The sequence below is a fragment of the Mesoplodon bidens genome (assembly GCF_964165515.1).
Source record: "Mesoplodon bidens genome assembly, chromosome: 1".
NCBI lineage: Eukaryota > Metazoa > Chordata > Mammalia > Artiodactyla > Ziphiidae > Mesoplodon > Mesoplodon bidens.
In genome coordinates this window covers 103,807,139-103,833,395 of record NC_138176.1, presented here as the reverse complement: position 1 = coordinate 103,833,395, position 26,257 = coordinate 103,807,139, and the positions used below count along the sequence as shown (strand labels likewise).

Here is a 26,257-nt window from a genome sequence, read left to right as displayed (position 1 = left end):
AGACAGGCCAGTGGCCTAGACGCAAAGTCAAAGGTGGGGCTGAGGCTCAGCAGGATCCTCGCTGAAACTGGGCTCGCAGGTTGAAGACCTTCCCCGAGGGGCCTGGGCGGGATGGGTTAGATGCTGAGACCCCCTGTCTCTGTGGTCACATTGTCTTTTCAAGGACGTCTGTGTCTCCGTGACCCCGGAGGCAAGCTGAGTAGGGCCAGACGGGCCATTGGATGACCTCACCCGGCATCCTTCTGGGGCCGTGTGTCACACAGGCCTCCCTTTCTGAGATCGAACCTCGTGGGGTGACGTCAGCCAGGACTGCCTGGTCCCCAGTGTCCCCTCTTGTTCTTCAGTCTTGAGAGCTTATGAAAGGGGTCCTTTACATATGTCTGGGTGGGGAGGGGTCACCCTGCCCGAGGCGCCCACGCCCACTGTAAGTGGCACCTTCAGGGCGTACTGACGCCTAGCACAGTGGCATCGAGCCGGCAGCTTGGGGACATGAGCTGGCCATCAAGGGGACCCAGTCTCAGAACAAAGATGCTCTTCATGGCTCTGAGCTCCCTGTTTCTAATGAGGGACCTGCCCTGACTTTCTGTGGGATGTCGCAGCCCATCCCGTCCCCTCCCAGCCTCTTTCCCAGTCTGTGCCGGAAGGGTTCAGACCCAGTCGGTGATTTTCACGCCCCACTCCACAGAGCACCAGAGTCCCACAGTGAGGGGCCCCTTTGGGGCTCTGGCCCTGCCCTGCACGGACACCCCGAGACCCTCTGCCTGGTCCACCTGGATGCTGGGGCTCCAGGAGGGCGTATTTGACGGGTGAATCCCATGCAGTAAAAGCTCCAAGGAGCAGAGGTCCTGGTGAGCCCTTTGGCCTCCGAGGGAGACGGGGTGCCCCCTGCCAAATACCAGCACTGCCACCCAGCCCTGGACTCACCTTCCTGTCTGCAGACTCAGTGAACATAGGCGGGGGAGTCTGACTCTCACTAATTATCAGGGAGACCCAGATTAAAATAACACGTTGATGTTATTTTTCCCACTGGGTTGACAAGGGTTAAAAGGAAAGACACATCCCCATGCTACGGCGATTGGATTGGAGGAAACGGGTGTCTTACCTGGCTCATGGGTGAAAACTGGGAAATTGCCAAGATGCCTCAAGAGCCTTAAAAATGCCCACACCCTCTGAGCCAAGACCCCACTTTTAGGAAGCCCTCAAGTAAATCAGAGAGATGGGGTGGAACTCGTGTACAATGGACTCCCCGCGACCTTTTTTTTTTTTTTGCGGTACGCGGGCCTCTCACTGTTGTGGCCTCTCCCGTTGCGGAGCGCAGGCTCAGCGGCCTTGGCTCACAGGCCCAGCCGCTCCGCGGCATGTGGGATCTTCCCGGACCGGGGCACGAACCCGTGTCCCCTACATCAGCAGGCGGACTCTCAACCACTGCGCCACCAGGGAAGCCCCAACTTTTTTTTTTTAATATAAATTTACTTATTTATTTGGCTGCGTTGGGTCTTCGTTGCTACACGTGGGCTTTCTCTAGTTGCGGCGAGTGGGGTCTACTCTTTGTTGCGGTTGCAGTGCACTGGCTTCTCATTGCAGTGGCTTCTCTTGTTGTGGAGCACAGGCTCTAGGCACACGGGCTTCAGTAGTTGTGGCACGTGGGCTCAGAAATTGTGGCACGTGGGCTCAGAAGCTGTGGCCCGCGGGCTCTAGAACACAGGCTCAGTAGTTGTGGCGCACGGGCTTAGTTGCTCTGCGGCGTGTGGGATCTTCCCGGACCAGGCCTCGAACCCGGGTCCCCTGCATTGGCAGGTGGATTCTTAACCACTGCACCGCCAGGGAAGTCCCTCCCTGCAACTTTATTTAGAAATAAGACTTTGGAACTAACAGGCGAACAGATAGAGACATTCTCATCAATCCATACAATGTAATATTATGCAGCCCTTAAAGTTACAGTTTTGATATTTAATTACGTGGAGAAATACTAAGACACTTTTAAGCAAAAACCTCAGGATACAAAACTGTGTACCTACGTTGTATTTAATATGTATGTGTACACTGGAAGACAGCCTGACCCAAAGTGGATAGGAGGTTACAGATGATTTTAATTTTCCTATATATTCTTTTTTAGGCTTGTTTAAATTTTAATTAAAAAAACCAGCCATTACCTTTGTAACCATAAACAATGTTTTAAAAAAAGAAAAGCTTACGCACAAACCAACCAAGGCCCGGTCTCTCTGGGAGCTCCGAGTTGGTGCAGATATTTTTCCAGGAAGGAGCAGAAATAAGTTCCCTTCCCCGGCGTTAACTCATGTGACCTGGAGGCTTTGCAGGCAGAAATGGGGTGTAGCTCCTTCCTGCCACCACACTTTTAAGCCCTTGCTGTGTGCCAGGCCCCTACTACATCCACTCTGTGTGGCTTGTTCGGGGGATGTGAGAATGGGATGGACAAGGCTCCCACCTCCACGCAGGGCATGGGCTGTCCTGGCAGCAGTGGATGTAAACGCGGACACAGCAGCTGTGGCCCCCGCAGAGGGTGCATGAGTGGAGTACGGATGGACCAGGGGAGAAAGGAGGCTGGCTGAGGTTCAGGGAGGCCCGAAGGGGGAAGCAAGCGCTATGGGCCCTGAAGTTATTACCCCTATTTAGTTATATTAAATTCTGCCAAAGGCCTGACCAGGTAGGATTATTGTCGGCCCTGTGTGCAGGTGGGAAAACTCTGAGCCTTGGGGAGGTCGAATTTGAATTAGAAAAGAGCAGGACCCTTGGGGTCCTTGGGGCGCTTGGTGACCTGTTACCTTGAGGGTGGCGCCTGTAGCTGTGGAAGCTGGGCAGGGCCGGCATGAGCGAGACATCTCAGACACCCCGTGAGTGAGTGCGGGGTCGTGCCCCCAGCCTGCAGCCCTGATCTTCACCCCACATCTAAGGTTCCCACTTGAGGGTCCCCGAGGAGAGCCGTGCCCCAAAGCCCTCGTTCCCCAGGCAGGTCCCACTGGGCTCCGGCCCCCCACTGCGCCGATGGCTGGGCCTGGCCACTGCCCACTCGCACAGAGAGGGGCCGATGCAGGTCGCATGGCAGCCCCTCTTCTCTCCCCTGCCTCTGAGTAGAAGCCACCCGCAGACCCCCTCCTCGGAGAAGCCTCGTCTGGGTGCCCGGGGTTCCGGGGGACCCCATGGGAGCATCAGCTCATGGTGGAGTGTTTCCTGTCTGTTTCATGTCCTCCCCCTCCCAGTGGGGCTGTGAGCCCCCGTGATGGGCCCCAGGCCCAGCCCTGACCTGTGACCCCGGCACAGACGAAGGGGAGTGAGGGTCCGAGTGTGGACGCCAGCTCCTTCTTCCTGACCCTCCGCACGGCCCCTGCATCTCCGGAAATAACACTAACACTTCCCTCTTGGGAATCTGTCCACAGGCTCCTCCATCTGGCACCCGGCATGTCGACAGGCAGCCAGAACTGAAGACAAAAGCAAGGTTGGTGGAATTCAATCTCTTCCGACGCCTTTTCCCCCGCTTCTGCGCTATCATCACACGGTTAAGAGGACGCTGGCTGCGTCTGCAGGCTTGCCGGCCAGTCCTACCAAGCTATGGGGCAGGTGGCCCGAGGCCTGGCGGTGTTGAGGTGTAAACAGGTAGATCAGCTGCTGGGTGGGACCAGGGGCCTTCCCGCACTGGACCTGCCAACCTCTTCCTTTGTTCAGTGGATGCTGATGGCTGCAAAAGTTTTGGGACAACGGCAAGGTTAGCGGGTCTCCAAACAGTCCCAAGACCATCCATACTTCTGACGCCAACGGCTAGTTCAAGGGGTCCTCACAGCTACCCGCAGTTTCATTAATGTATCTGAAAGACTCACAGAACTGTTACAGCCCCGGTTACGGTTTATCCCTGCAGGGGGCTGGGGGAGATACAGAGTGAAATCAGCCCAGCATGGGGCAGGGTCCAGGAGGGGTCCAGACACACGGTACCATCATCTTCTCCCCATGGAGTCCAGACTCGGCCCCTGCCAGTGACAGGTGACAGCGCACACGGAGTATCGCCAACCAGGGAAGCTCCGGGGCCAGAGACCTTATCGGTGCTCCATTAACTGATTGATTGGTTGGTTGGTTGACTGATTGGTTGCCATGTGGTTGATTTCACTCTCCAGGTGACATGACCCAAGACCACCAGAATCATAGGGTTGGTCTTTCTGGCATGGCCAGCCCCACTCTAAGAATTTTGGGTGCAGTTAGCCCCCTCCCTAAACAGAGACATCCTATCGGGTACGATCACCTTCCAGAAACGAGGGCAAGACCTCCCTCTGGGCCAGGCTAGACCACCCTCTAGACCAGGCCAAATTCCTTGCCCCTCAGAGGCCCTGTGCTGGGTGCCAGGCTGCAGGTGCAGTGTGAGAAAGGAGGCCTGCATGCCCCTGACCCTTCCGGGGCTGGCGTCCCAGAGAGAGGCAGAAATCAACGTCTCAACAAGCAGATAATGCAGCAGTGGTTGGCAGGGCAGGAGAGTGGGGGAAGGACCGACTTCACCTGGGACGGTTGGGATGGGGAGGGGGGGTGGAGGCGGTCCTCCAGAGGAAATGAGCAGAAGCTGAGCCAGAAGATGAGACGGTGCCAGCCCTGAAGAGAGGGAGAGGGAGTGCGGTTCCAGGCAGGGTGGGGGTTCGTGCAAAGGTCCTAGGGCAGGAACAGGGCAAGCTCCCTTTGGCTTGGGTGGCAGTGGGGTGAGCAGCGGAGGGGTCCCGCTGCCCCCAGGCTGCCGCACCTCCGTCCTCACTGCTCCCTTTCTCCCCTGCACCTTTGCAAATGCGTTCCTTCCGCCGGAGATGCCCTCTCGTGCCCTTGCATCACTCATCCTGGCAAACTCCTCCTTTGGGTTTTAAGAGTCACCCAGAATGTCAGCCCCTGAAGACCTTGCCAAGTCCTGCTCCTGCCCCACGTCCTCAACTCACACCCTGCAGGCAGCTCCCTCTTCCCTAAAAGCCTGGAGGAAAGGCTCCAGTCTCTCCGTCCTGAATTCCCAGCTCCCACACGAGTCCTGGCGGGTGACACACTCAAGCGTTTGCGTGTTGAAGGAAGGAAGTGAATCCAGGTGAACTGCATGCAGCCCAGGGGACCATAGGCCCTCGAGGGGAGGCGTGTCAGCCAGCTTCGCTCTGTCAGCACTACCAGGCCCTGTGCCAGGGAGCCCCCCACACCTGCAGGACCCCCACTAGGAGCCACGCCCTGCAGGGCCCCAGGGTAGTGCAGGTGGTCCGCAGGCGGCGTGGGGTGTGTGACCCACAGGACTCCTGGCCCGGCCTCAGGACGCCAGCAACCCCTGGCTTTCCACTCTGTCCCCCATGCGTGGTGTCCCAGGCATGCCAACCCTTTTAAAGCCACCAAGCAGCCTACGGATGAGCCGGACGGCGGTGAGCCCTTGAAGACCCTGGCTACTCAAAAGCCGCATGGCAACGTGTCTGCATCCATGTCTGGGAGATGGACAGGGAAACTGCTGCAGGGGGCGGGGGGACCCACGGGGTTGCTACCATGCCTGGGTGTGGTGTGCAGAGTGACGCTGGGATCACTGCAGAGTTCAGACCCAGCCTTCTCGGACCCAGGCCCGTGGGATACTCAGAATTCCTTTCGGGGGTGAGGGGCTCGCTCTGCTGGTGGCAGATCTGGGTCAAGAAGCCGAGGTGACTGGGGTCCCTGGGTGGAGGCGGGGAGGGGCTGAGAGGAGCAGAGGCTGGAGAGTCAGGCAGGTCCCCCCGGAAGAGCGTGGGAGGTCGGCCGATCCGGGGGTCTCGGTGGCTCCCTGCGACTCTCCGGCAGCTGTGTTTGGCAGGAGGGACGTTGCCCAGAGGAATTCTGCTCCAGGAGGAAAGGGGCAGAGCTCTGCTGCTGGGCGTACTTTGCTCTTACTGTTGACGCTGGTTCTGTTCGTTGAGTCCTTCAATAATACCTTGCACTGTGGGAGCGAGGGGTCCCCCCACCCTTGGCTGTGGGGGGTGAGCAGAGCCAGAGCAGAAACCTGTCCCCAGACCTAGCAGACACCGCGGAGGCTCAGGGCTTGGGAGTTCCTGGTGGGGCTGGATGGAGACCCACCTCATGAACTTTGGCCCAGAAGACCTGATGGGGGCATGGGCTGGTGGAGGGGACCCTCCTCGTATCGGGCCCTCGGGCTGGGTGGGACCCAGCCCAATTCAGCACACTCTTGCCAAGCCCGTTCTGAAAGAACTGAACAGAGGGACACCCTCACAGTTTCTTCAGCAGTTGATTTCAGTGGGTTTGGAAGCCGCTGCTTCTTGGGCATCTGCCCCTTCGTGATTCATTCATGGCTCTCGGCTTGCGGCACCGAGGTGACTAAATCTCAAGCCCTCCTGTTCCTGATAGAGGCAGGAACAGGTGGACTTAGGGGCACGTTACGTCCGAGGGCCGTGGGGACCATCCTGCTACCCCTGGTGTGTCATGGTGACCTGGGGAAAGGTGGCCCTGAGCCGGGGTGGGAGGGCTTCGCGGAAGAGCTGCGTGCCCTGGGTCCTCTGTGTCCCCAGAGCCTCCCCTGACCAGGTCAGTGCGCCCAGCACCAGCCCCTGGATTCTAGACCCGCTGTTGAGCTGGCCTCGGGGCCTGCAGGGAGCCCAGGCCTGGTGGCAGCAGCCACCTCTGCTCCCAGCCTGGAGGCCACTGGCCCAGCAGAAGCGAGGCCCTCTGAATGCTGCATTCTGGCAGGGAGGAAGGGAAGGCTTGTTGCCCCAGGGGCTGGTCATTGCCCTGGAGCTGGCTTCTTGGGCTTGTTTCCACAGATGCTTTGGGAACGTTTGGGGCAGAGGCCAGCAGCCTGACAACAGCTGCCGTTCGTGTCCTGGGACAGGATCCAGGCCCCAGTCATGCCCTGCTTGTCCCTTGTTTCACCCTCCCCGGGTCCCAGCCCCACCTCTGCCCCTCAGAGCTTCTTCTGTCTCGCCCGGGAAATGAGAATAAACTCTGGGCCTGGTGGGCCGGGCAGTGAGTGGGCACGTCAGTGGGTGGACAAGGCAGTGAGGGGGTGTGGCAGTGAGTGGACAGGGCAGTCGTGGGCGGGGCAGTGAGGGGGTGTGGCAGTGAGTGGACAGGGCAGTGGTGGGCGGGGCAGTGAGTGGGCAGGACAGTGAGTGGACAGGGCAGTGGGTGGGCAGAGCAGTGAGCAGTGGTGGGCGGGGCAGTGAGCAGGACAGTAGGTGGACAGGGCAGTGGGTGGACAGGGCAGTGTGTGGGCAGGGCAGTGTGTGGACAGGGCAGTGGGTGGGCAGGGCAGTGATGGGTGGGGTAGTGAGGGGTGTGGCAGTGAGTGGATGGGGCAGTAGGTGGATGGGGCAGTGTGTGGACAGGGCAGTGGTGGGCTGGGCAGTGGGTGGGCAGGGCAGTGAGGGGGTGTGGCAGCGGATGGACAGGGCAGTGGGTGGGTGGGGCAGTGAGTGGACAGGGCAGTGGTGGGTGGGGCAGTGAGAGTTGTGACAGTGAGTGGACAGGGTAGTGAGTGGACAGGGCAGCGGGTGGGCCGGGCAGTGGGCGGGCTGGGCAGTGGGTGGACAGGGCAGTGGGTGGATGGGACAGGCACAGATGATTTTCCCTGGGCACTCATGTCCCCTTGGAGATAGTTCTCCCAGCCAGCTGACTGCTCCCTGCCCAGGCGGCAGATAGAAAGCTGTACTTTTCTGTATTGTTCGCTGCCTGCAAGGTAGCTAATACGCATGAACCAGCCAGACCCGGTCAGCTCCGGGTCAGCCCAGCGGGGTCTGCTCAGGGGCCGTCAGCCCCTGAGAAGTGCAGCAGAGGTGGCGTCACTAACTCCCCTGAGTCTGGCCTGTGGGTGGAGACAGCTCCACTGTTATGTGAGAGCTAACTCGCTCATCTGGAGGGCTGCTCAGCAGTCATCTAACTAGTGCCCCTCACGCCAGGCCCAGTGGGCTCCAGGACCCCCGGGAGCCAGCTCCATCTCTGCGTCCAGCAACAGGGGCCAGCACCGGAGTCCATGCCAGGCCGAGCCAGGAGGGGGAGGGCAGTCCTTCCTCACCGCCTGGAAGGCCTCCCTGACTGCGTGCTCCCCCGGGAGATGGGTGCCCCCCCGGACAAGGACGTGCGTCTGCTGAGCGTGCCCAGGGAAAACCCGTCGGAAGGCTGTGGTCCTAACTGCTCGTCCCCAGTGCATCGTTGGGCAGTGGATCACATGGCCATTCAACACACAGCCACTGAGCACCTGCTGTGTCCCTTCTGGGCTGGGTACCGGGAACACAGAGGTGAATAAGACCAGCGGGTCCCTGCCCTACAGGAGGGCCCACGTCATCTGGCAGGGGAGACAGATGGGCAGGCTCCAGGATGCAGGATGCTTGCCTCTGACAGGGGGAGGGATGGGGCCAGCTTCCCGGAGCTGAGACTTGGCAGGTGTGCGGGAGAGTGGGTCACAGGGCCCAGCCCTGTTCTGGCTCTGGGTCCCAAGCCAGAGGAGCCACGATCTGCTGGGGATTGCATGAGGGTTTCAGAGCCATGGCAGGGGCGGCCCCGTGTCAGCTGAGTAGCTGAGAGGAGCTCCTTGCATGGAGAAGGTGGCCGGGGACAGCCGGGCGGGCTCCTGCTCTGGTGGCAGCAGAGGAAGCCTGGACTGACCGGGCTGGTCCCCCAGGCTGCGGGTCTCCACGGTTACCGTTTCAAGAGCCCATGTCCTTCCCCACCCCCACCCCCAACCCGGTGCACAGAGGTCCGGGCTGCTTACCGCAGGGGGACCTGGGAGGAAGCAAGAGCCCCTGCACTGACTGTGAGGCTGCTGAGCAGGGAGAAGACAGGCTTGTTGAGATGGTCCCGGAGGCCCAAACGCAAGGACGGGATGACTGAGCATGAGTGAGAATGTTTTAGTGGAATTCGCAGTGGCCGCCGGTGTAGGAGAGCAAGCCTTGGTGTTGGACTCTGCCTCTGCCCAGCTGTGTGACCTTGGGCAAATCACTAGCCCTCTCTGAGCCTCAGCCCCTAGGCTTTAAGTTGGAGATGAGTGGGTGCTGACCCCTCACGCAGTGTCCATGCAGCTTGTGTGCGACCTTAATGAGAACCAGGCGCCCCCGTCACTGTTGTAGGATGACGCTTCCCGGGACCAGGCTGAGCGGTGGGGACAGGGCTGGGTGAGCTGCCTGGCCCTTTGCTGGTGTGAACAAGGCCCTGGAGAACACAACTGGGTATTGGGTTTGATTGTGAGGCTCTTGGAACGAATTGGAGTCAGGGTAGGGAGAAAGTGAGAGAAAGCCCAGGTCTCCTGATTCTGGGAGAATCACTTGGACTCGGCCCCCTCGTGTCTGGGCTCCCTGACCTGTGGGACGCGGGGACACCCTGGCCCTCTCCGGGGCTGGGAACCGGGCACAGGGAGGGGAGCACCGTGCAGCCACCCACCTGCCTGCTCGCGACCCTGAAACATGCCGGAGCAAACCCAGGCACCCGCTGCCGCTCAAAGAGCCCAAGCCCCCTTCCATCGGGGTCATGGTGACAGTAAGCCGGTGCCGCCCCACCTGTGCCAGGAAGTGTCCCTCTTGGTCTGGGGGACAGTTCTTGTGCCACTGCTGCAGCTCTCAGCTTAGGGGCACTTTTCTTTTAAAACAACCAATGTTTGTCGGCTTTGCAAAGAAGGGGCTTCCTGCCGTGAGCTGGAATAAACTGAACTGAAATAAAAGTAAGGATGATTCACCAGTGCCAAGCCCCTAACAGGCTGTGCCTAAGTCCTCAGAAACAGAAAGCACCTTTCAAGCAGGTTTTTCCATTTCATAGAGAAGGAAGCTGAGAGTCAAAGTTTTCTTTCAAATGTATTAAATGTGTATGTACATCATTTTTGCCTAGTACAATAGGCAACCTGGCCACAGGGACAGTGATAAAACAGACCCAGTGTTACTGGCCTCCGATGGTGCATCTCCTTTGCAATAGCACTTGACGTTGTGTTTTACTGGGGGTGGCTGAGCCTCAGGGGTCTGGCTGAGCTCCTTAAGGGACCCCAGCCCCTGCCTCCGAGGGGCCCGGGGAAGCAGGGCAGGCCTCAAGAGAATGCCAGGGTGATAACTGGGGCAAGGAGAGGGGATGGACCAGCTGGACGAGTGACCGAGAGCAGAGATGACCACAGAGCGTCACGCCCTCTCCCTCTTCTCTTTTCCTTCTAGATGCAGAACCAGGCTCCCAATCAGGTTTGCCCAGGCACCACCCCCTATGCCTTTCAGGTTTGTCCCTCCCACTACCGTGTCGACCTCACACCTGGTCCTGGTGTTGTCCCGTTCTCGCTGGTGTTGTGCTGAGTGTAGCCAGAGCTGGGGGTCATCCACTTGGCGGGGGTCCATGATGGGTGTTAGTGTCCTGGGGCTGCCATACAAAACGCCACAGACTTGGGAATCTTAAACAGCAGAAATGTATTTTCTCACAGTCCTGGAGGCTGGACGTCCAAGATCAAGTTGTGGGCAAGTTGGTTTCTCCTGAGGCCTCTCTCCTGGGCGTGTAGAGGGCCGTCTTCTCCCTGTGTCCTCACATGTCATCCCTCTGTGCACGTCTGTGTCCTAGTCTCCTGTTCTTATAAGGACACCAGTCAGATTGGATCCAGGCCTGTCCTAAAGACTCCGTTTAAACCTAATTGCATCCTTAAATGCCCTATACCTCCAAATACAACCACATTCTGGGGTACTGGGGTGTTGACTTCAACATATGTGTTTTGGAGGGTTGCAATTCAGTTCATAATGCGGCCCCTCCCAGGCTGCTGACACCACTGCAGCGGGTGTGGACCACTGAGAGGGGCTGGACAGAATTCCAGGGGGTGGGAGGAAGGGGCCTGCTTAGAAAACAAGAGAGGAGCCGTGCATGGGTAGGGAGAGGGGGGCCCTTTGTGAAGATGTGTCCCGTTTAGACGGGGCAAGTGGGAGGTGTGGAGAGTTGGGTACGTGGGTGGTCCCAGCAGGGTTGAGGGCTGGACCAGGAGAGGGTCCAGGAGCTACCCGGTCACGCCTGACAGGTGGGGATGGACACAGATGCAGCGAGCGGCGTGGGAGCTGGAGAAAGGCAGGGTCCTCGCAGTGATGGGGGGCCTGACGTGGGGGAGTGGAGGAGATGGACAGTCATCTCAGGGATGTCACCTCGGGGATGCAGGAGTCACGGTCGGAACTGAGAGAGGAGGGGCGGGGGGATGGTTCCAAAGCCTCAGTGGGCACGCGAGGAGCAGGTCACAGACGTGACGGCCGCCGAGTCAGACAACAGAGGTGGGGCTGGCGGAACGAGCTGCAGTTCATCCCCCGTAATCGACACGGAGAATAAGGTCTCTGGGCAGCACAATTCTGCCTTTGCCGTTGGAGCGCGCAGAAACACGGAAACTGCATCGCTTGCTCTCATCCTCCGGAAAACAGATAATTTTGACGCCGTGAAAGCTTGGTGATCACGGGAGCGATTCCGGCCGGCGCTGAAAGCGTGGCTGCTTTGCTTGCAGCCAGGGTCACCTGCTGTGTCTTCTGATTACAGCTGTGCTGTCGTGCATTCAAGCCTGCATGTTTATTTTAAGAATTCTTTCAACCTGCAAATAAAGAGTATCTCGTGAGCCGGCATTTCTGTTGGAGTGTAATTGCCTCTGAGAGGTTCTCCGCGTGGACAGTGCTTCAGCCTCCTCCTGTCTCCTCTCCTAGGAAACCAGAACCTCTTCAGAGAGCATCATTTCCGTCCCTGCTTCCAGCACCTCAGGGTCTCCAAGCCGCGTGATATATGTAAGTTGGATTCTCTCTGTGGAGAGTGGGGAGGGGCCCCGGGGCCTGGGGTCGTTGCTGAGTGTGCCCTCGGAGCGGGGGGCTGGGGCCAGCACCCCTCCCCCGGAGACTACGGGAGAGATTGGTGCAGACCGTGAGGCCAGGTCGGAGCCTCCAGTGTGGATGTGTTGTGTGACCACGGCCGCCCCGTGATGTGGTGACAGGTGAGCAGAGAGGTGTGCTCACAGCTGTGGTTACAGAGGTGTCAGTGAGTCACATCCACATCCCCACAGCCAGGACTCACCTGCGTAAATAACACTCGGGCACGTGTCCCAAATAACGGTGCAGATCTGTGCCCGTTGCTGTGGAAAGTTCCTAATGTGTTTTTAGAAGAAGCATGTGAAGGGTAATATATGTTATGTGATCCCATTTTCGTTTGTGTGTGTATGTATTTGTGTGCATATGTATGTACAGGTGTGTGTGTGTGCGCATATGTGTATATGTGCACGTGTGTGTACATGCGTGTGTATTATGGGTATGGATATTTGTGTGTGTGTGTGTGTGCATGCACATACAAGTCTAAAAATGATTGGGAACATTTTAACGAATAGTTAATAACGGTTACCTCTGGGTCGTGGGATTAGAAGTGGAAGGTGATGGTTGTAATTATTTGCTAGCTTACTTGTCTAAGTGGCAAACTTCATTGTCTGGGAAAGAGCCTGTGCAGGGTGGGAGAGGGGAAGGGGGCAAGCCCTGGACTGTGTGTCTTGGCCCAGCTGCACACCCGAAGGATAGCTGGTGACTTGGGACAAGTCGCCTCTCTCTTCCCCCCACCACCACCCGGCCAGGGCCTCATTTTTCTCTCACACGATGGAGATGGGATTCGCTCTTCTCAACACTACTTTTCACTCCCCAAACTCTCATTCTAGTTGGGCTAGGGCCATTCCTGACCCTAATTCCGATGGGTGATAATAACAAGGGTTCTAGTCCGGAGGGTAAATCGCAGGATGACCCTTTGCAGATGCAAACCCGGAGGCTCAGAAAGGCAGCATGAAGTCACCAGGCAGCTGTGTGCCCTTGGGCGAGATGTTAGCCTCTCTGAGCCTCTGGGAGCTCACCTGTACCTGGGGACCCACAGTGCCTGCTGCCCAGGGCCACTGAGGTACTGAGTGGGAGGCCCCGGGCACAGCCCTGAGCCCAGAGGGAGGACAGGAAACACTCGCTCGCTGAGGTTACTGTTAGGACATCTGTGCTCGTTTGCCGGGGCCGCCGTGAAGTACCGTAGACCAGGGGGCTTCAACCACAGAAATGTATCTTCTCACCGTCCTGGAGGCTGGGAGTCTTGAGTCAAGGTGTCTGGAGGGTTGGTTCCCTCCGAGGCCTCTCTCCTGGACGTGTAGACGGCCGTCTTCTCCCTGTGTCCTCACGTGGTCATCCCTCTGTGCACATCTGTGTCCTAATCTCCTCTTCTCAGAAGGACACTGGGCGTCCTGGATCAGATCCCACCCTAATGACCCCTTTTTACCTTAATCACCACTTTAAAGGCCCATATCACCAAATGTAGTCACTTCTGTGGTGCTGGGGGCTAGTGGTTCAACATAGAAATTTGGGGGGACACGATTTAGCCCCTAATACCATCATCATCATGAATAATAATAATAATGACTATTATTATTTAAATGAGATAGTATTTGTGAAGCACTCGGCATGCGACTAGGCATGGTCGTGTCCCCAGACTGCAGCTACTGCTGGTAAACTGCTCATTAAACATGAACTATTATTTTTTGAACAAACTGGTGTTTGTAAGAGGCTTAGGTATGGTAGTGACCATGTAACGGTGCAGTGAGCAGGGACGCTGGGCTCTGTGATCACTGTCACTTTAAAGTTCATGCAGCGGTAAGCAGTGGAGCTGTCTTTGAACCCAGGTCTCTGCCACCACAGAGCTTGGGTTCTTCCCAGGGAACCCTGCTGCTCAGTGCTGAAAACCAGCCCTGCTGGGTCCCTTCTTCCACCTGGCAGTTCTCAGCACAGCCGAGTCCACGCCTCTTGATCAGGTCACATGGCCTCCCCGCCCTTGGGGAACACGAACTTGCCAAGGATGACAGTGCGCAAAGAAGTTACCCACCAGCTGGGTGTGCCTTCAGCCGAGGTAGATTCCAGCTGGTCGCACCGTCCCAGCAGAGATAGACTTCTCGCTCAGCTAATACAAGCGTGCTGGATTCCAGTTTTAAACAGAAGGCCTTGAAGTGTACACACTGTTATATATATATATTTTTTGCGGTACGCAGGCCTCTCACTGTTGCGGCCTCTCCCATTGCGGAGCACAGGCTCCGGATGCGCAGGCTCAGCAGCCATGGCTCACGAGCCCAGCCGCTCCGTGGCATGTGGGATCTTCCCGGACTGGGGCATGAACCCGCGTCCCCTGCATCAGCAGGCGGACTCTCAACCACTGCACCACCAGGGAAGCCCTCACACTGCTATATTTTTTAAAAATTAAAAGTTAAAAAAAATAAGTAAATAGAAGACCTCGGGTGAATTAATTTAATCCTGTCTCCTGAATCTGAAGCACCAGTTGTTAGTTTGACGCTCCAGAGGTGCCTTGAGTCCTGGGTACCAAGAAGCGTACTCTGCTGTCTCTTTTGCCTCTCAGCATCCCAGTTAGATGCAGCTCAGAGAGGAGCAGAAGCTAGTCTGTGTCACAGCCTCTAAGTCATGGAGCCACCATCCAAGGACCTGCATCCATTTCTAACACATGGACTCCCAGCACCATGGCCAGCGCCCAGCCAGGAAACGTCCCACCCTGGCCATCCCTCCCAAGTCAGGGTTGGTCTCAGCACCAGTTGGCAGTGCACATCCATGCAGTTCCTTCACTGAGGAGACGAGAGTCTGGTCAAGCATATGCCCTTCTTATCTCAGGCTCAGTCCCTCTGCTCTTCCTTCTGTCTCCCTGTTGGTATCTCCTGTCACCCTACTGTGCACCCAACTCTGCTCAGCGCTGGGCACACTCAGGACCTCAGGACGGCGGTCCCAATCCATGCACTAGCTCAGCGTGCTTAAAAGGATGCCAGCCGCCTGGGACCCGCCTGCTGTGGGATGGTTGTTCTCAAATGCAGCCTCCTCTCCCTCCCTCTCCCTTCCTGCCCATCAGGAAGAGATCAATTCCCCGCGATGTCCCTGTGTGCAGGAATGGCAGGGAATTTATCATGTGATGTGGCTACCGTCTCCCACACGGGCTGTGAGCTGCTGGTGGGCAGGGGCCGTGCCTCACTCACCTTAGTATGTAGGATAAAACATGCACACAGTAGGCGCTCAATAAATTGTGAGTTTTTTAAAGTAACCTTTTCACTGCCTTTTTCTTTATTACAAATGTAACCTACATTTATTAGCAACAAAATAGTGATTGGTGCAGAGGTGAAAATGAATACCATTTATGATCCTCCCAGCCAGAGTAGCCACTGTTAATATTTTGAAGTATGCCCTTTAGGTCTCTTTTTCTCTGTGTGCATGTATTTTTTTTTTAACAAAACGAGGTCACATGGTCACATTGGCTGTATTGTTTTGTAACCTTTCTTCACCATGGCAATAAAGCAGTGAGTTGGCATAGCATAAAAGCAGCATCTTTAGATTATATCATCGGTAGGATTATATTATAGCCATAACATATATGGTCATATCTTATTATTATTTGTTATGCTGGATACAGTGTAGGAGAGAAGAAAGCTAAGGGAAAACACTTGTACATACACACGCTCCAGTGGCCTTCCGCCAATTAGACAACATAGCCCATTGTCATGGCAACCGCCCCAGGACTTGGATGCAAGGAAGTGCATCTGTGAGGCCCCGCTGGGCAGGACAAATGCTGAGGAGCCAAGAGCACAGCCACCTCGCTGGCCAGCAGGGGGCGGGCAGGCTTCCTTCTGAGCAGGGTCGCCTTGGTGGCAGTTGGCATCGTCGGGCTGCCTCCCTGATCCCCGCTGTCAGGGCAAGGCAGGTGCTGCTGACTGTGCACCTGGGGCTGAGAAAGCCAGCGGGCACTGAGTGCTGTGATCATAGCAGGACAGGGGTGGGTGGGCGGACACAGCCTCCACAGTGACCTGTGCACGCCGGCCTCTCCCAGCCCCACGGCAGCATCGCCCTTTATATTGAGCTCTGTTGATGGTCACGAAACCCAGCAGATGGACAAGGCCCAGGTGGTATTCCCATTTTCAGGGGGAGACAAAGACCCAGAGAACCCAGCTGGCTTTGGCAAATGTGCAATCGATTTTAGCTCAATTCAGCATGCCTGCCCTGAGGCCCTGTGCCATGTCAAGCATGGAGTTAGGGAGAGGGACTCCATGGTGAATCAGGGTCCTGAACCCCCAGGAGCCACCAGCCTTAGGAGAAAAGGAGACAGATGCGCCAACAAAATCAGCACCTTTACTCACAGGAGAAAAACATCCACCTCAGGTGGTGGAGGGGAAGCATGCTGAATCTGGAAGGACCAGAGGATGAGCCAGGCAAAGAGGCCTTGGAAGGGCATTTCGGAGGGAGGGAACAGCATGTACCAAGCCCTCATGTAACCGAAAGTGCGGTCCGGCTGCTCGCCGCTCAAAAGCCAATAAAGAGGCAAGGCTGGTGGAAAGGAAACTTTGCTTTATTTTGGATGCCGGCAACCAGGGCGAGTTAGAGGAGGGCGGACTCCTGTCTAAAGGCTGACTGGCCCCGCTGACAATCACTGGGCAAGAGCTTTTATAGATGGAGGGAAGGGGCTACATGCAGAAACTTCAGTCAGCTCTGACAGTCATCTTGAAATTGGTCATCGGTGGTCTGACCAGCATCATCTTGATTGTTTTAAGTACAGTTAGTCTTCAGTTCCAGGGTCAGTTTGTTCCCACTTCCTTGAGGCCAATTCTTGGAGTTGTGGCCATTTATGTCATGGCTACAGTCTGGTCATCATGTAGTTAACTTCTTCCACCTGGTAGGGGTTTCAGTATCTATAAGGCAGCTCCCAGGATACGGCTCAGAATATTACCTGTAGCCCTTAAGGAGGAACTAAAGGTCTTTGACTTTGCTTAATGATTAAACTATTATTATTTGGTCTCCTTTGAGTGTTTTCCTTTGTTTCTGCATCTTCTCCCTTCTCTGATTAAACTTATTCTTTGGCTGAAGTTTTTCTACAGACAAAAGGCAGACAGAGGACATGGGTGGAAGCACCATAGGGTCCTGCTCCGTTTCACTCAGGCTCTGGATGTTCTGGAAACTGTAAGGGGCTGAGCGTGACAAAGGGCATGGGTGGGGGAGTGAGAGGCTTGGATGAGCAGATACACAAGGGCCAGATCCCCAGGGGCCTGAGTTCAGATTTCCCCGGAAGGCAGAGAGGAGCAGCTCAAAAATGCTGATCTGGCGGCACCACAGTTACAAACGACAGACTCAGGGTTTGAACTCAGGTCTTCTGAACGTTGCCCAGGGTTCCCAAGGGAATCGCCAGAGATCTGAGACATCAGGTGTTCAGCCTACGTCCCAGATGGCAGGGATTGCCCCTAGCATACAAAACGACTCACGGGAGCCTTGGAGTTGGTGGTCAGGGAAGTCTTCCTGGAGGAGGTGGGCTGCTGGACTTCAGAGGATAAAGGAAAGCTGGAGGGTGGAGGCTGAGTCTGGCACACTGGGGGAACAAGGAGGAGATACCTTATGATAAATGGGCTGGAAACATCAGGGCCAAGTTTGGAAACTGCAGTGAGGGCTGTGTCACCCATCCCGGAAGTGGCTGCCGGAGGATGTGAGCTGGAGGACGACGGGGTGCAGCTGGAGTTTGAGCGATGTGGCCCTGGTGGAGAGGAGAGCCATGGCGGGGAGCATGACTCTGGACTCAGACAGCCTGCGTCTCCTCTCTGGCTGTGTGACTCTGGGCAAGTTACCCAGCCTTTCTGGGCTCCGGTTCTTCCTCTGTGAAGAGGAGGTCCTATGAGTGCCCCCTTCATGGGCTCAGCCCAGTGCTCTCCAGGGTGGAAGGTGTAGTGTCACGCTGCTGTTGGTGGTGTTTGTTAGAAGAAATGCTGGCAGGACAGCCCCCCAGAGGCTGTGACTGGATAGGGACGCGGGCAGTGAGGGCCTTGACCAGAGCCGCCTGGGTCTGGGAAGGGGCAGAGAGGAGGGCAGGGGCAGTACTGACCTGGCCGGGGGCACCGAGGGAAGCCGGGGTTGAGATGAGCGTTCCTGCTGGGTTTGGGGGTTGAGCCGAGCCAGCGGGGACAGCCCGAGTGGCCAGCTTTGCCTGTGGCTGGCAATGCCAGGCTGAGATTAATCCTCAGAGGGGAACCGGGGGAAGGAGGTGACTGGTGTGTCAGCTCCAGGAGGGATGGGAGCCTGGGCATCCGCCGCACCAGGAGCTGGCTCATGCTGGGAGCAGGCTGGGGACTCACATCCTCTCTTCCACTGGGCTCGTGGGCTGTAAACATTCCGCCGGCGCTGGAGGGGTGCTGCAGGGACACGGGGACTGAGACCGGTGTTTCGGGGGGGAACCTCGGCCCTGCTGTGAGAGCCAAGCTGAGGTGGCCACCCAGCTCCAAGGCCTGTCCAGTCAGTCACATGCCCCCAGGCAGCCCCCGGAGCCAGGAGGAGGGGCCAGCGGGCGGTGCAGGGGAGGCCAGGCCCAATCACGGGAGCAAGCTCCCAGGTGGACCTCACATAAGCAGATGTGGTGGCTCCAGGTGCGTCACCACAAGTGAGCACCTCTTCAGTGACCTTGCTGAGGTCACACAGCTGGCCGGCAAACCGCAGGCAGTTGCCTGCGTATTGAAAGTGCTCCAAAGCCCTGAGTGTATGTGTGTGATTGGCTGGGTAGAGAGGTGTATACGTGTGTACTAGTTTGGTGGGTGAGGTTGTGTGGGTGCGAGTGAGTGTGTGGAGGTGTGGGTGTGTCAGTATCTCCCCTCCACAGTTGTAGGCGGGCATGTTCCCTGTGTGCGTGCATATGTACACATCCGCATGCATACGTATATTGTGCGTGCGGGTCTGCATGTACGTGTTGGGTGTTTGCATGTGTGTATACATGCATGCACACATCATGCATGTGTTTAAATGCATGTATGTACATCTTTTACGTATGTATGTATTTTATGCATGCACACGTGTGTGTGCATTACATGCATACAAGTATACTACGTGCATGTGTATGTATGCATGCATCCATGTGTGCGTTTGTATGCATGTCTACATGTGTGTGTTTTCTGTGCCCGCATGCACGTTATTTGTGTGTGTGCAGGTCTTTGTGTTTGTATGCATGCATCCAAGTGTGTATTTGTATGCATGCATGCATATATGTGTGTATATGTGTGTTTTCAGTGCCCGCACACGTATATTTGTTTACACGTACGTGTGTATGTATGTATGCAAGCATGGATGTGTGTGTGTGTGGTTGTGTGTGTATTTAGACCACGGGCTGAGTTCTCACCATCTGCGGGGACGCAGGTCCGTGTGCCATGAGGCTCCTCATGCCTTTGCCCCTCGGCCTCGTTTCACCCAGACCCACCTGTACCCATGGCTGCCAAGCGACCACGCCTCCAGCTGTGGGTCTGACCACCCCCTCGGCTCTTTCCTTCCTCTCGCAGGCCAAGCTGGGTGATGAGATCCTTGACTACAGAGACCTGGCCGCTCTCCCTAAGAACAAGGCCATCTACAACATCGACCGCCCCGACATGATCTCCTACTCACCCTTCATCAGCCACTCGGTGGGGGACAGGCAGAGCTACAGCGAGGTACGGCTCTGCCTGGCCCGGGGCCAGCCTGCGGGGCGTGGCACCCATAGCCAGTCCCCTTGGCATCCGTCCCCACGGCCGCCCGGCAGCTTCAGCCTACTTTACCCCCTCAGATAACCTGCGCCTCCTCTTTAAAGAATTCCCAATGTGCTCTGGCCCCGAACTGCCCCTCGCAGACACACTGACGGAGAGGGTCTGGACAGGCCCCCTCGGCGGGCGCAGAAAGCAGGAATCTCGCTGGCAATCAGGAAAGTGACAGGAGCAAAGCGAGAGTCTCTTTATTTTCTTAAGTTGGGCTGATGTTCTTCATCGGGAAATGTATCCTGTTCCTTTGTCCAGAGCACTCCAGGCCACGCTCCGGCTCTCCCAGCCCTGGCCCGCTCTTCCGTCCCATGAGCTCCCCGAGCTGGCTTGACCCCTGTTTGAACCCCAGACGACTTCTTCCGCCCTGTCCCGTGGGCAGTGTCCTTTGCTGGGCCTTCCTAATCACGGCTGCTCCTCTCCATTTAACCTGGAATTTGCTGATGAAGTCGCTTTTCCTTTTTGAGACTTCAGTGTGACCGGGCCATGGGGGTGCCTGGGATGGAGAGGAGGCGTGTTTTGCCAGCTGTCGGCCGTGTCTCTGTGCCGGTCACGTGTGGTGGCCCGGCATGGGGGCCCCACTCTGAGTCTCCCAAGGTGTAGCTGAGGCTCCGGGGCGCCAGGCTCGTGCAGGCAAGCCCAGCCTGGCAGACACCTGCTGTGGTCCAGCAGCTGGCGCAGCTGCAGGGCGTGAGGGCAGGACGGGGACAGCCCAGGGGTCCAGAGGTTCACAGCACACTCACCGGTCATGCTGCAGTGACTAGTCCTTGTCGCTGATATCACAGCCATCACCCGTTCCTCAGGCCCGCTCTCACTCTGTGCTGACACTGGACTTTGGCGTCGCTCCACTTCCTGTGGCCCAGCACTTTGGGAATGACCATCCCAGGATGTAGATGAGAAGACAAGGGTGAGGGAGAACGGGTTGGGCCCAGGACCGTGCTGCTTACGGGGGCAGAGCTGGGGCTTGGGCCCTCGTGGCTGACCTTGGTCACTACTGCCTCCGTGCCGGCTGTAGCCATTGCCCAGAGCGAGGTATTAGGGTTCTGTCCCTCCTCCATCTCATAGGACCTCGAGGCCTCTGCCCTCCACAGGCCCTGCCATGCCCCGGCTGGGAGGCTGCTCAGAGGTGTTCTCTGTGGGAGCCCTTCTGTGGGTAAATAGTGGAGTGGGCCACAGAACGTGGGTCAGTGCGCTGAGCTGAACGAACACTGGCTTCGGGACCGGACCGCTTCCCCTGCTTCTCTGGAACTGCAGCCTTCCAGCAGTTCATGCGAGTGTGGGAAGCTAGCAGAGGGAAGGGCAGTGGGCTGGAAGCACAGATATCTGCCAGCCTTTCTGAGCCTCAGTCTCCCCTTCGATGAAATGGGAAGATTGGGAGACACTTTCCCCTTGCCGTTCTAATGGTACGAGAAAACGTCCCCAGTCGCCAGGGCTCCTCCTCGGAAACTCTCCACAGCATCTTCCTACCTGTCCAGGAGAGGGGGAGACAGGTGAGCTTCCCTGCCTGGAAGCCCCGTTTCCAGAGCCCCTTCTGCCAGGCGGTCCCTCCCTAAGTCCTGGTAACACATCTGTAGGTGGCAGGCGGTGCTCACCTGCTCCAGCGGGAGGTGCCTGGCTGGGGAGGCCGGTCACTGCTCCCCAGGGCCCCGATGACCCCCTACCCCACACACTGGTCCTCACCCCAAGCCCCGAGGCTCCGAATCGCACTTCCTTTCTCTGGGCCCCTTTTCTCTCTTCTGAAGAAAGCCGAGGGTGATGGGCTCGCAAGGTGTGGCCACCCAACGCCCGGAGCCAACAGTCTTCCCTTCGGAAATGGGTCCTCGTGGGGGAGAGGCAGGGCGGGGGCGGGCCAGGATGAGACAAGGTCCAGGCTCATCCGCAGAGAGCAGTGTCCTGGGGGCCCTTTCCTCGCGTGCCGTTGACTGTATGACTCCAAAAAGGAGGTTTTGGAACGTGTGTTGGGTCTCGTGCTGGGTTCCCTCCCGTGTGGAGGAGGGTCCGTGGTGCAGGTGAGCCTGGGCCGGGGTGCTCTCCTCCCCGAGTGACCACCAGGCGCCGGGCCTAACGGGTAACTCTGTGTTGTGTCCACAGTCCCCTCGGCTGCTCTCGCCGACGCCGCCTGAGGTAACTGCCCCCGGCCCACCCCGTTTGCTCATGGCGCTGCCGCCCGGATGGTAAAGATAACCAACCGAGGCTCCCCTGGAGGGTGTCCCAGGCCCTTGACTGTGGCCTCTGAGTGTGGCATCAGGCCTTGACCCTCTGAGGCTGGGGCATCCTCCTCGGCGTTGGTTATTTTTATAATCATATCTCATCCGCATGCTTCCCTTGTGTCTGCCGGCCCTGCGATACGGACACCTGGGACACCTGTGTCTGACCTGAGGTCTGGGTCACGGCTTTCTTTAGAGAAAAAGTCCAGGGGCTGGGTTAGCCTGGGCCATGTCATGCGCCTCCAAGTGGGACTTATGGGAATATCTTGGGTCCTCGAGGATAAATGTGTTGAAAGCATTTCTCTATCAAATAGCATGAATTAGCAGCCCGCTCTTTTTTCTTGTTTCTCAAAACTGATCCGCGACCTAGACAGCCACCAATCAGACTCCAGTCTGCATGGGCCTCAGACCTTAGGTCCAGGAATGCGACAGCCAAAGCCTGCACGTGGGCAACTAGCGCCGAGCTGCCACGCCCATGTGTGACCATGAGCCCTGGGCACAGTGCAGGCGAGAAGACAGGACATCTGTATGGTGTAAACTGGCCAACGGGGCTGTGCAGAGGATGCCTGGGGATGGAGACTAGACTGCAGGGCTGTAGCCATCCCAGGGGAGAGAGTGTGCCCATGGCTGGGATGGGCCAGGCCAAAGGGGCTCAGGGTGAAGCATGGGTGGGGCCTGGCAGGTGTGCTTCCAGCATGAGGGCTGCCTGAGCGGAGTGTGCAGGTGGGCACACAGGCAAGCTTTAAGGACAGTGGCTCTGTGGGTTCTGCTAAGAAGCAAGCCCTAGGAGGCGGGAGGTCAGCTTGGAAGGGCGTGGGAGCCGTGAGCGCCAGACCCAGACTCTTCCATTACTCATCCCATGCCAGCCTGGAGGGGCAAAGTGGCAGCATCCACCCCACAGCAGGACACTGGCCCGTGTCGTGACTTAGGCCAACGTGCCGAGCTGTGGCAGGCAGGCGGTCTGCTCTGCCCCCGTGCCATAGTGCCATGCCATCTCACACCACCTGTCACTTGCCCTGACCACCCCAGACAGTGGCCATCCTGCTTGAATGGAGTCTGCGTTGTCAGTGCTTGTGGGTCTGACTCAGCTGGGCTTCTGGGCCGGGGGCCTTCTTCTTACTGCCCGTACCTGGGGAGCCCCCATCAAGGCCGGGGGGAATACAGAATCTCAGTGGTTCTCAAACTGTGTTCCAAGGGGCCTTGGGTGCTGGGAAGGACAGGGCAAGAGGGGAGCTGAAAGACATAGGTGGATGCAGGTGCCTCTATCTCCTCTGTGGGAGCCCCAGCTACAAGGAGGGGCTGCTGAAGGCATGGGCAGGACCCTGCCCTCCAGTACCTGGCAGGCACGAGGACGATGCTCAGGCCGAGGGGAGTGTCAGCACCAAGGCCAGCCCCCCATCTGGCTCTTCAGATGTGCCCTGGCAGGTGGGGGGACTGCGTCCTGGGGCCGTGTTGAGTCAGCCTCTTGGGTCAGGAGAGCAAACGCCGAATGGAGGGCGGAGGGGTGGGTGGATAGGGGTGGGCAGTGCTCTCGGCTCCAGGGCTCACCAGGCTGTCTTCTCCCAGGGGGATCAGGATGACCGCTTCTACAAGCACTGCCGGACCTCCAGCCCGAGCTCCACCGGGTCGGTCAGCCTCGGCCGTTACACCCCGACCTTGCGGTCGCCCCAGCACTACAGCCGTCCAGGTACATGCTCCCCGCGGCCTCTTTTACCCCTGTGAAGCTATGCTTGTGGTTTTTCCTCTTATGAGTCTGTCTCTTACTTTAGCACCTGGAAAAACGACCGACAGGGCGTGGGATTGCCAGTGGGTGATGGAGAGCCCGTCCTTTTAATGAATGAAAAGGTCCTCTCCTGCTGGGGCAGGGAGGTTAAGTGCAGAGGCAGCTGGTTACCCCGTTGGTTAGAGGAGCCAGCCTGTGAAACACACAAGGCAGCACTGAGCACGTAGAATCCAGCTAACGTGTCAGTAGCAAGAGATGTCAGGAAGGTAAAACAGCACAAAGTGCAGGAGACCAGAAGTCACTTAGCTCCAAGCTCGCGTGGTTCTGGGAAGGTTTGCACTATGAAGACAAAATCAACGAACAAAAACTAGTCAGCATATGCATTGACACTTCACCGGTAGCTGGGTTAGTGGCCCCAAAGACAGCTGTCCCCATGGGAAAATTTGCAAGGGGCCACTGACAGCCCCCTCCCAATGGGGAGAAGCCCGAGGAGGGTCCTCTACCCCATCCCACCTCATCCCCTGCCTGGCGCCCAGCTATGTATTCCATTCCTTTCCCTTTTAAAAATCCGCGTTGCCCTCAAGTGTGTCCAAGCCACAAGGACTCCACGCAGAGGCTGCTTCCTGAGGGATTTTTTCCAAGCATCTCCTCCTCGGCCACTGTTGCATGGCTCTATCCTCACCTCCATGGACTCAACTCTGATTTTTGCAGCCCTTGTGGAAAAATCAAAACTCATTCATTTGCAAAGTTATTTTCATGGACTCCCTGCAATGTGCCTGGTACATCCTGCTCAGTAGATGTTTGGAAAGTGGGTGAGTGAGTGAATGAATGAATGAATGAGTGAGTGAGTGACCAGGCGAGCAGGCGAGTCCAGGAGAAGGGCTGTCAGCCTCTGCTGACCCCTGCCCACCATATTTGGGTCTTCTGGCTTTGTTGATTGCGCCTGGTCAGGTTGTCACCCCAGAGCTACGACCCGAATCTCTCCTGGGCGAGGCCGGGGTACCTGTCAGGTGACAGATCACTCCCTGGTCTGGCCAGCTGCCCTCCATCTGGGCCCTGGATCCCCAGGAGCCCCCTAAGTGGGGCAGTGGGCAGGGCTCAGGGGCCAGCAGCTCCCACCCAGCAGGCCTGGGGGCGCTGCCACCCTGACCCCAGAGGGCAGGGCTTCCTCACTCGGAACCCAGAGCAGACTGGCCCAAAGTGTACTTAGAGGCCCCCCTTCAGGTGCCTCAGAAAGATGTGCATTCTTCGAGAGAGGAAGCAAAAATGTTCCTAGGAGAGCGGGGCCTAGGAATATTTTGTGGCTTTGTGGCCATGAGCACAGGGCCGACTCTGACTTGCTCTCTGTTGCCCGCAGCTGGTACTGTGAGTGTTGGTACCAGTAGCTGCCTGTCCCTGTCCCAACACCCAAGCCCTACATCCGTGTTCAGACATCATTACATCCCCTACTTCCGAGGTAAGGCGCGCAGGGCTGCGGGCTGTGGTGCAGAGCCGGCCATGCATCTGTGTCTCTCTGTCCTGTGTCCGCCGCATGGCTTCCCCAAGCCCATGTCTCACGCCCGTGCTCCCCGCTTTGTGTCTTGTGTGTCCAGCTCTGTCAGTGTGTACACATTCCCAGGAAGTAACTTGTGTCAGGGAGCAAGCGGCGAGGCACGAAGAGGGGTCTAGGACCTACCCAGTGCCCACCCTTGGGCTGGTGCCCAGAGCCTTTCCCTAAGTCATCTCCTTTTCTTTCCCACGTCAGCTCGGCAGGTGCGGGGACCGCTAGCTGTGCTTATCGGGAGCAAATGCTAAGGCACAGAGGGTGGAGATGTCCACGACCTCAGCTCCTGGTGGCTGGGCGGGAGGCACACCCCGCACGGCTGCAACTCCTCCCAGGGCGCAGACCTACCCGCCTTCCCCACCCATGCCTGGGCACGCGTATGTGAATCACACCAGGAAAAGGACCAATTTCTTTTCAGTCCATATATTACGGACTGAATTATGTCCCCCCAAATTCATATGTTGAAGTCCCAACCACCAGTGTGACTGCATTTGGAGAAGGGGTCTTTAGGAGATTATTAGGGTTACATGAGGTCATACAGGTGGGGCCCTAATCTGATAGCGTGGGTGGCATTTACGAAGAGGAACAGACAATCTCTCTGCATGTGCTCAGAGGAAAGGCCACGTGAGGACAGAGCAGTTGTCTTCAGCCAAGAAGAGAGGCCTCACCCAAAACCAAGCCTTGCCAGACCTTGATCTGGGACTTCCAGCCTCCGCAGCTGTGAGAAATGAATGTCTGCTGTGTAAGCCACCAGCTGTGGTCCTTTGTTACGCAGCCCCAGCTGATTAATACACCATGAAAAGACTCCCAGGGCACGAGAGGAGCAGCAATGATCTCTTGCTGATTCCCCCAGATGTGTGTTAAGGTCCCCGTTCCTTACAGTTGCTGAGTGGTGAAAGTTGCAAGAGAATCTAATGTCCCCAAGGGACCAAGGGAGGACAGCTCAGCTGGATTATTCCATCATTGGATGGTCACCTGGCAGGGCTCCTTGGAACTTGGCCGGTTCTCATGTGCGTCATCATCACCTGTTTGCATGACTCCATCAGCCTAACTGAGAAGAGAACCCCTGGTCATCGGGGTGCCTTCCTCTCCTCTTCGTGGACCTATCCCCACAGCTCATGGCTTCTTCTGGACGTACTGACTCTTCTGAGAAGCAGCAAAGCCCAAAATCCTGTGAGCGGGAGAGCAGCCCACAGGGCCTCTTGCACATCCACGTGGCACAAGGGTGTCGTGTGGCCAGGGTGTGCCCTCACCCAGAGGTGGACAGAAGACTCACTGCAAACTGGAGT

General features: G+C 57.3%; 1 protein-coding gene across 1 annotated transcript in view; it reads left to right on the top strand.

The window, feature by feature from the left end:
- Window positions 1-26,257, top strand: part of ABLIM2 (actin binding LIM protein family member 2) — a 156,171-nt gene that overhangs the window by 79,831 nt on the left and 50,083 nt on the right. Inside the window, exons 8-12 of the mRNA XM_081229099.1 lie at window positions 3,396-3,454; window positions 11,622-11,699; window positions 19,268-19,414; window positions 23,269-23,389; window positions 24,783-24,881. Coding sequence (XP_081085225.1) covers window positions 3,396-3,454; window positions 11,622-11,699; window positions 19,268-19,414; window positions 23,269-23,389; window positions 24,783-24,881 — 504 coding nt within the window. The remainder of the gene's footprint in view (window positions 1-3,395; window positions 3,455-11,621; window positions 11,700-19,267; window positions 19,415-23,268; window positions 23,390-24,782; window positions 24,882-26,257) is intronic.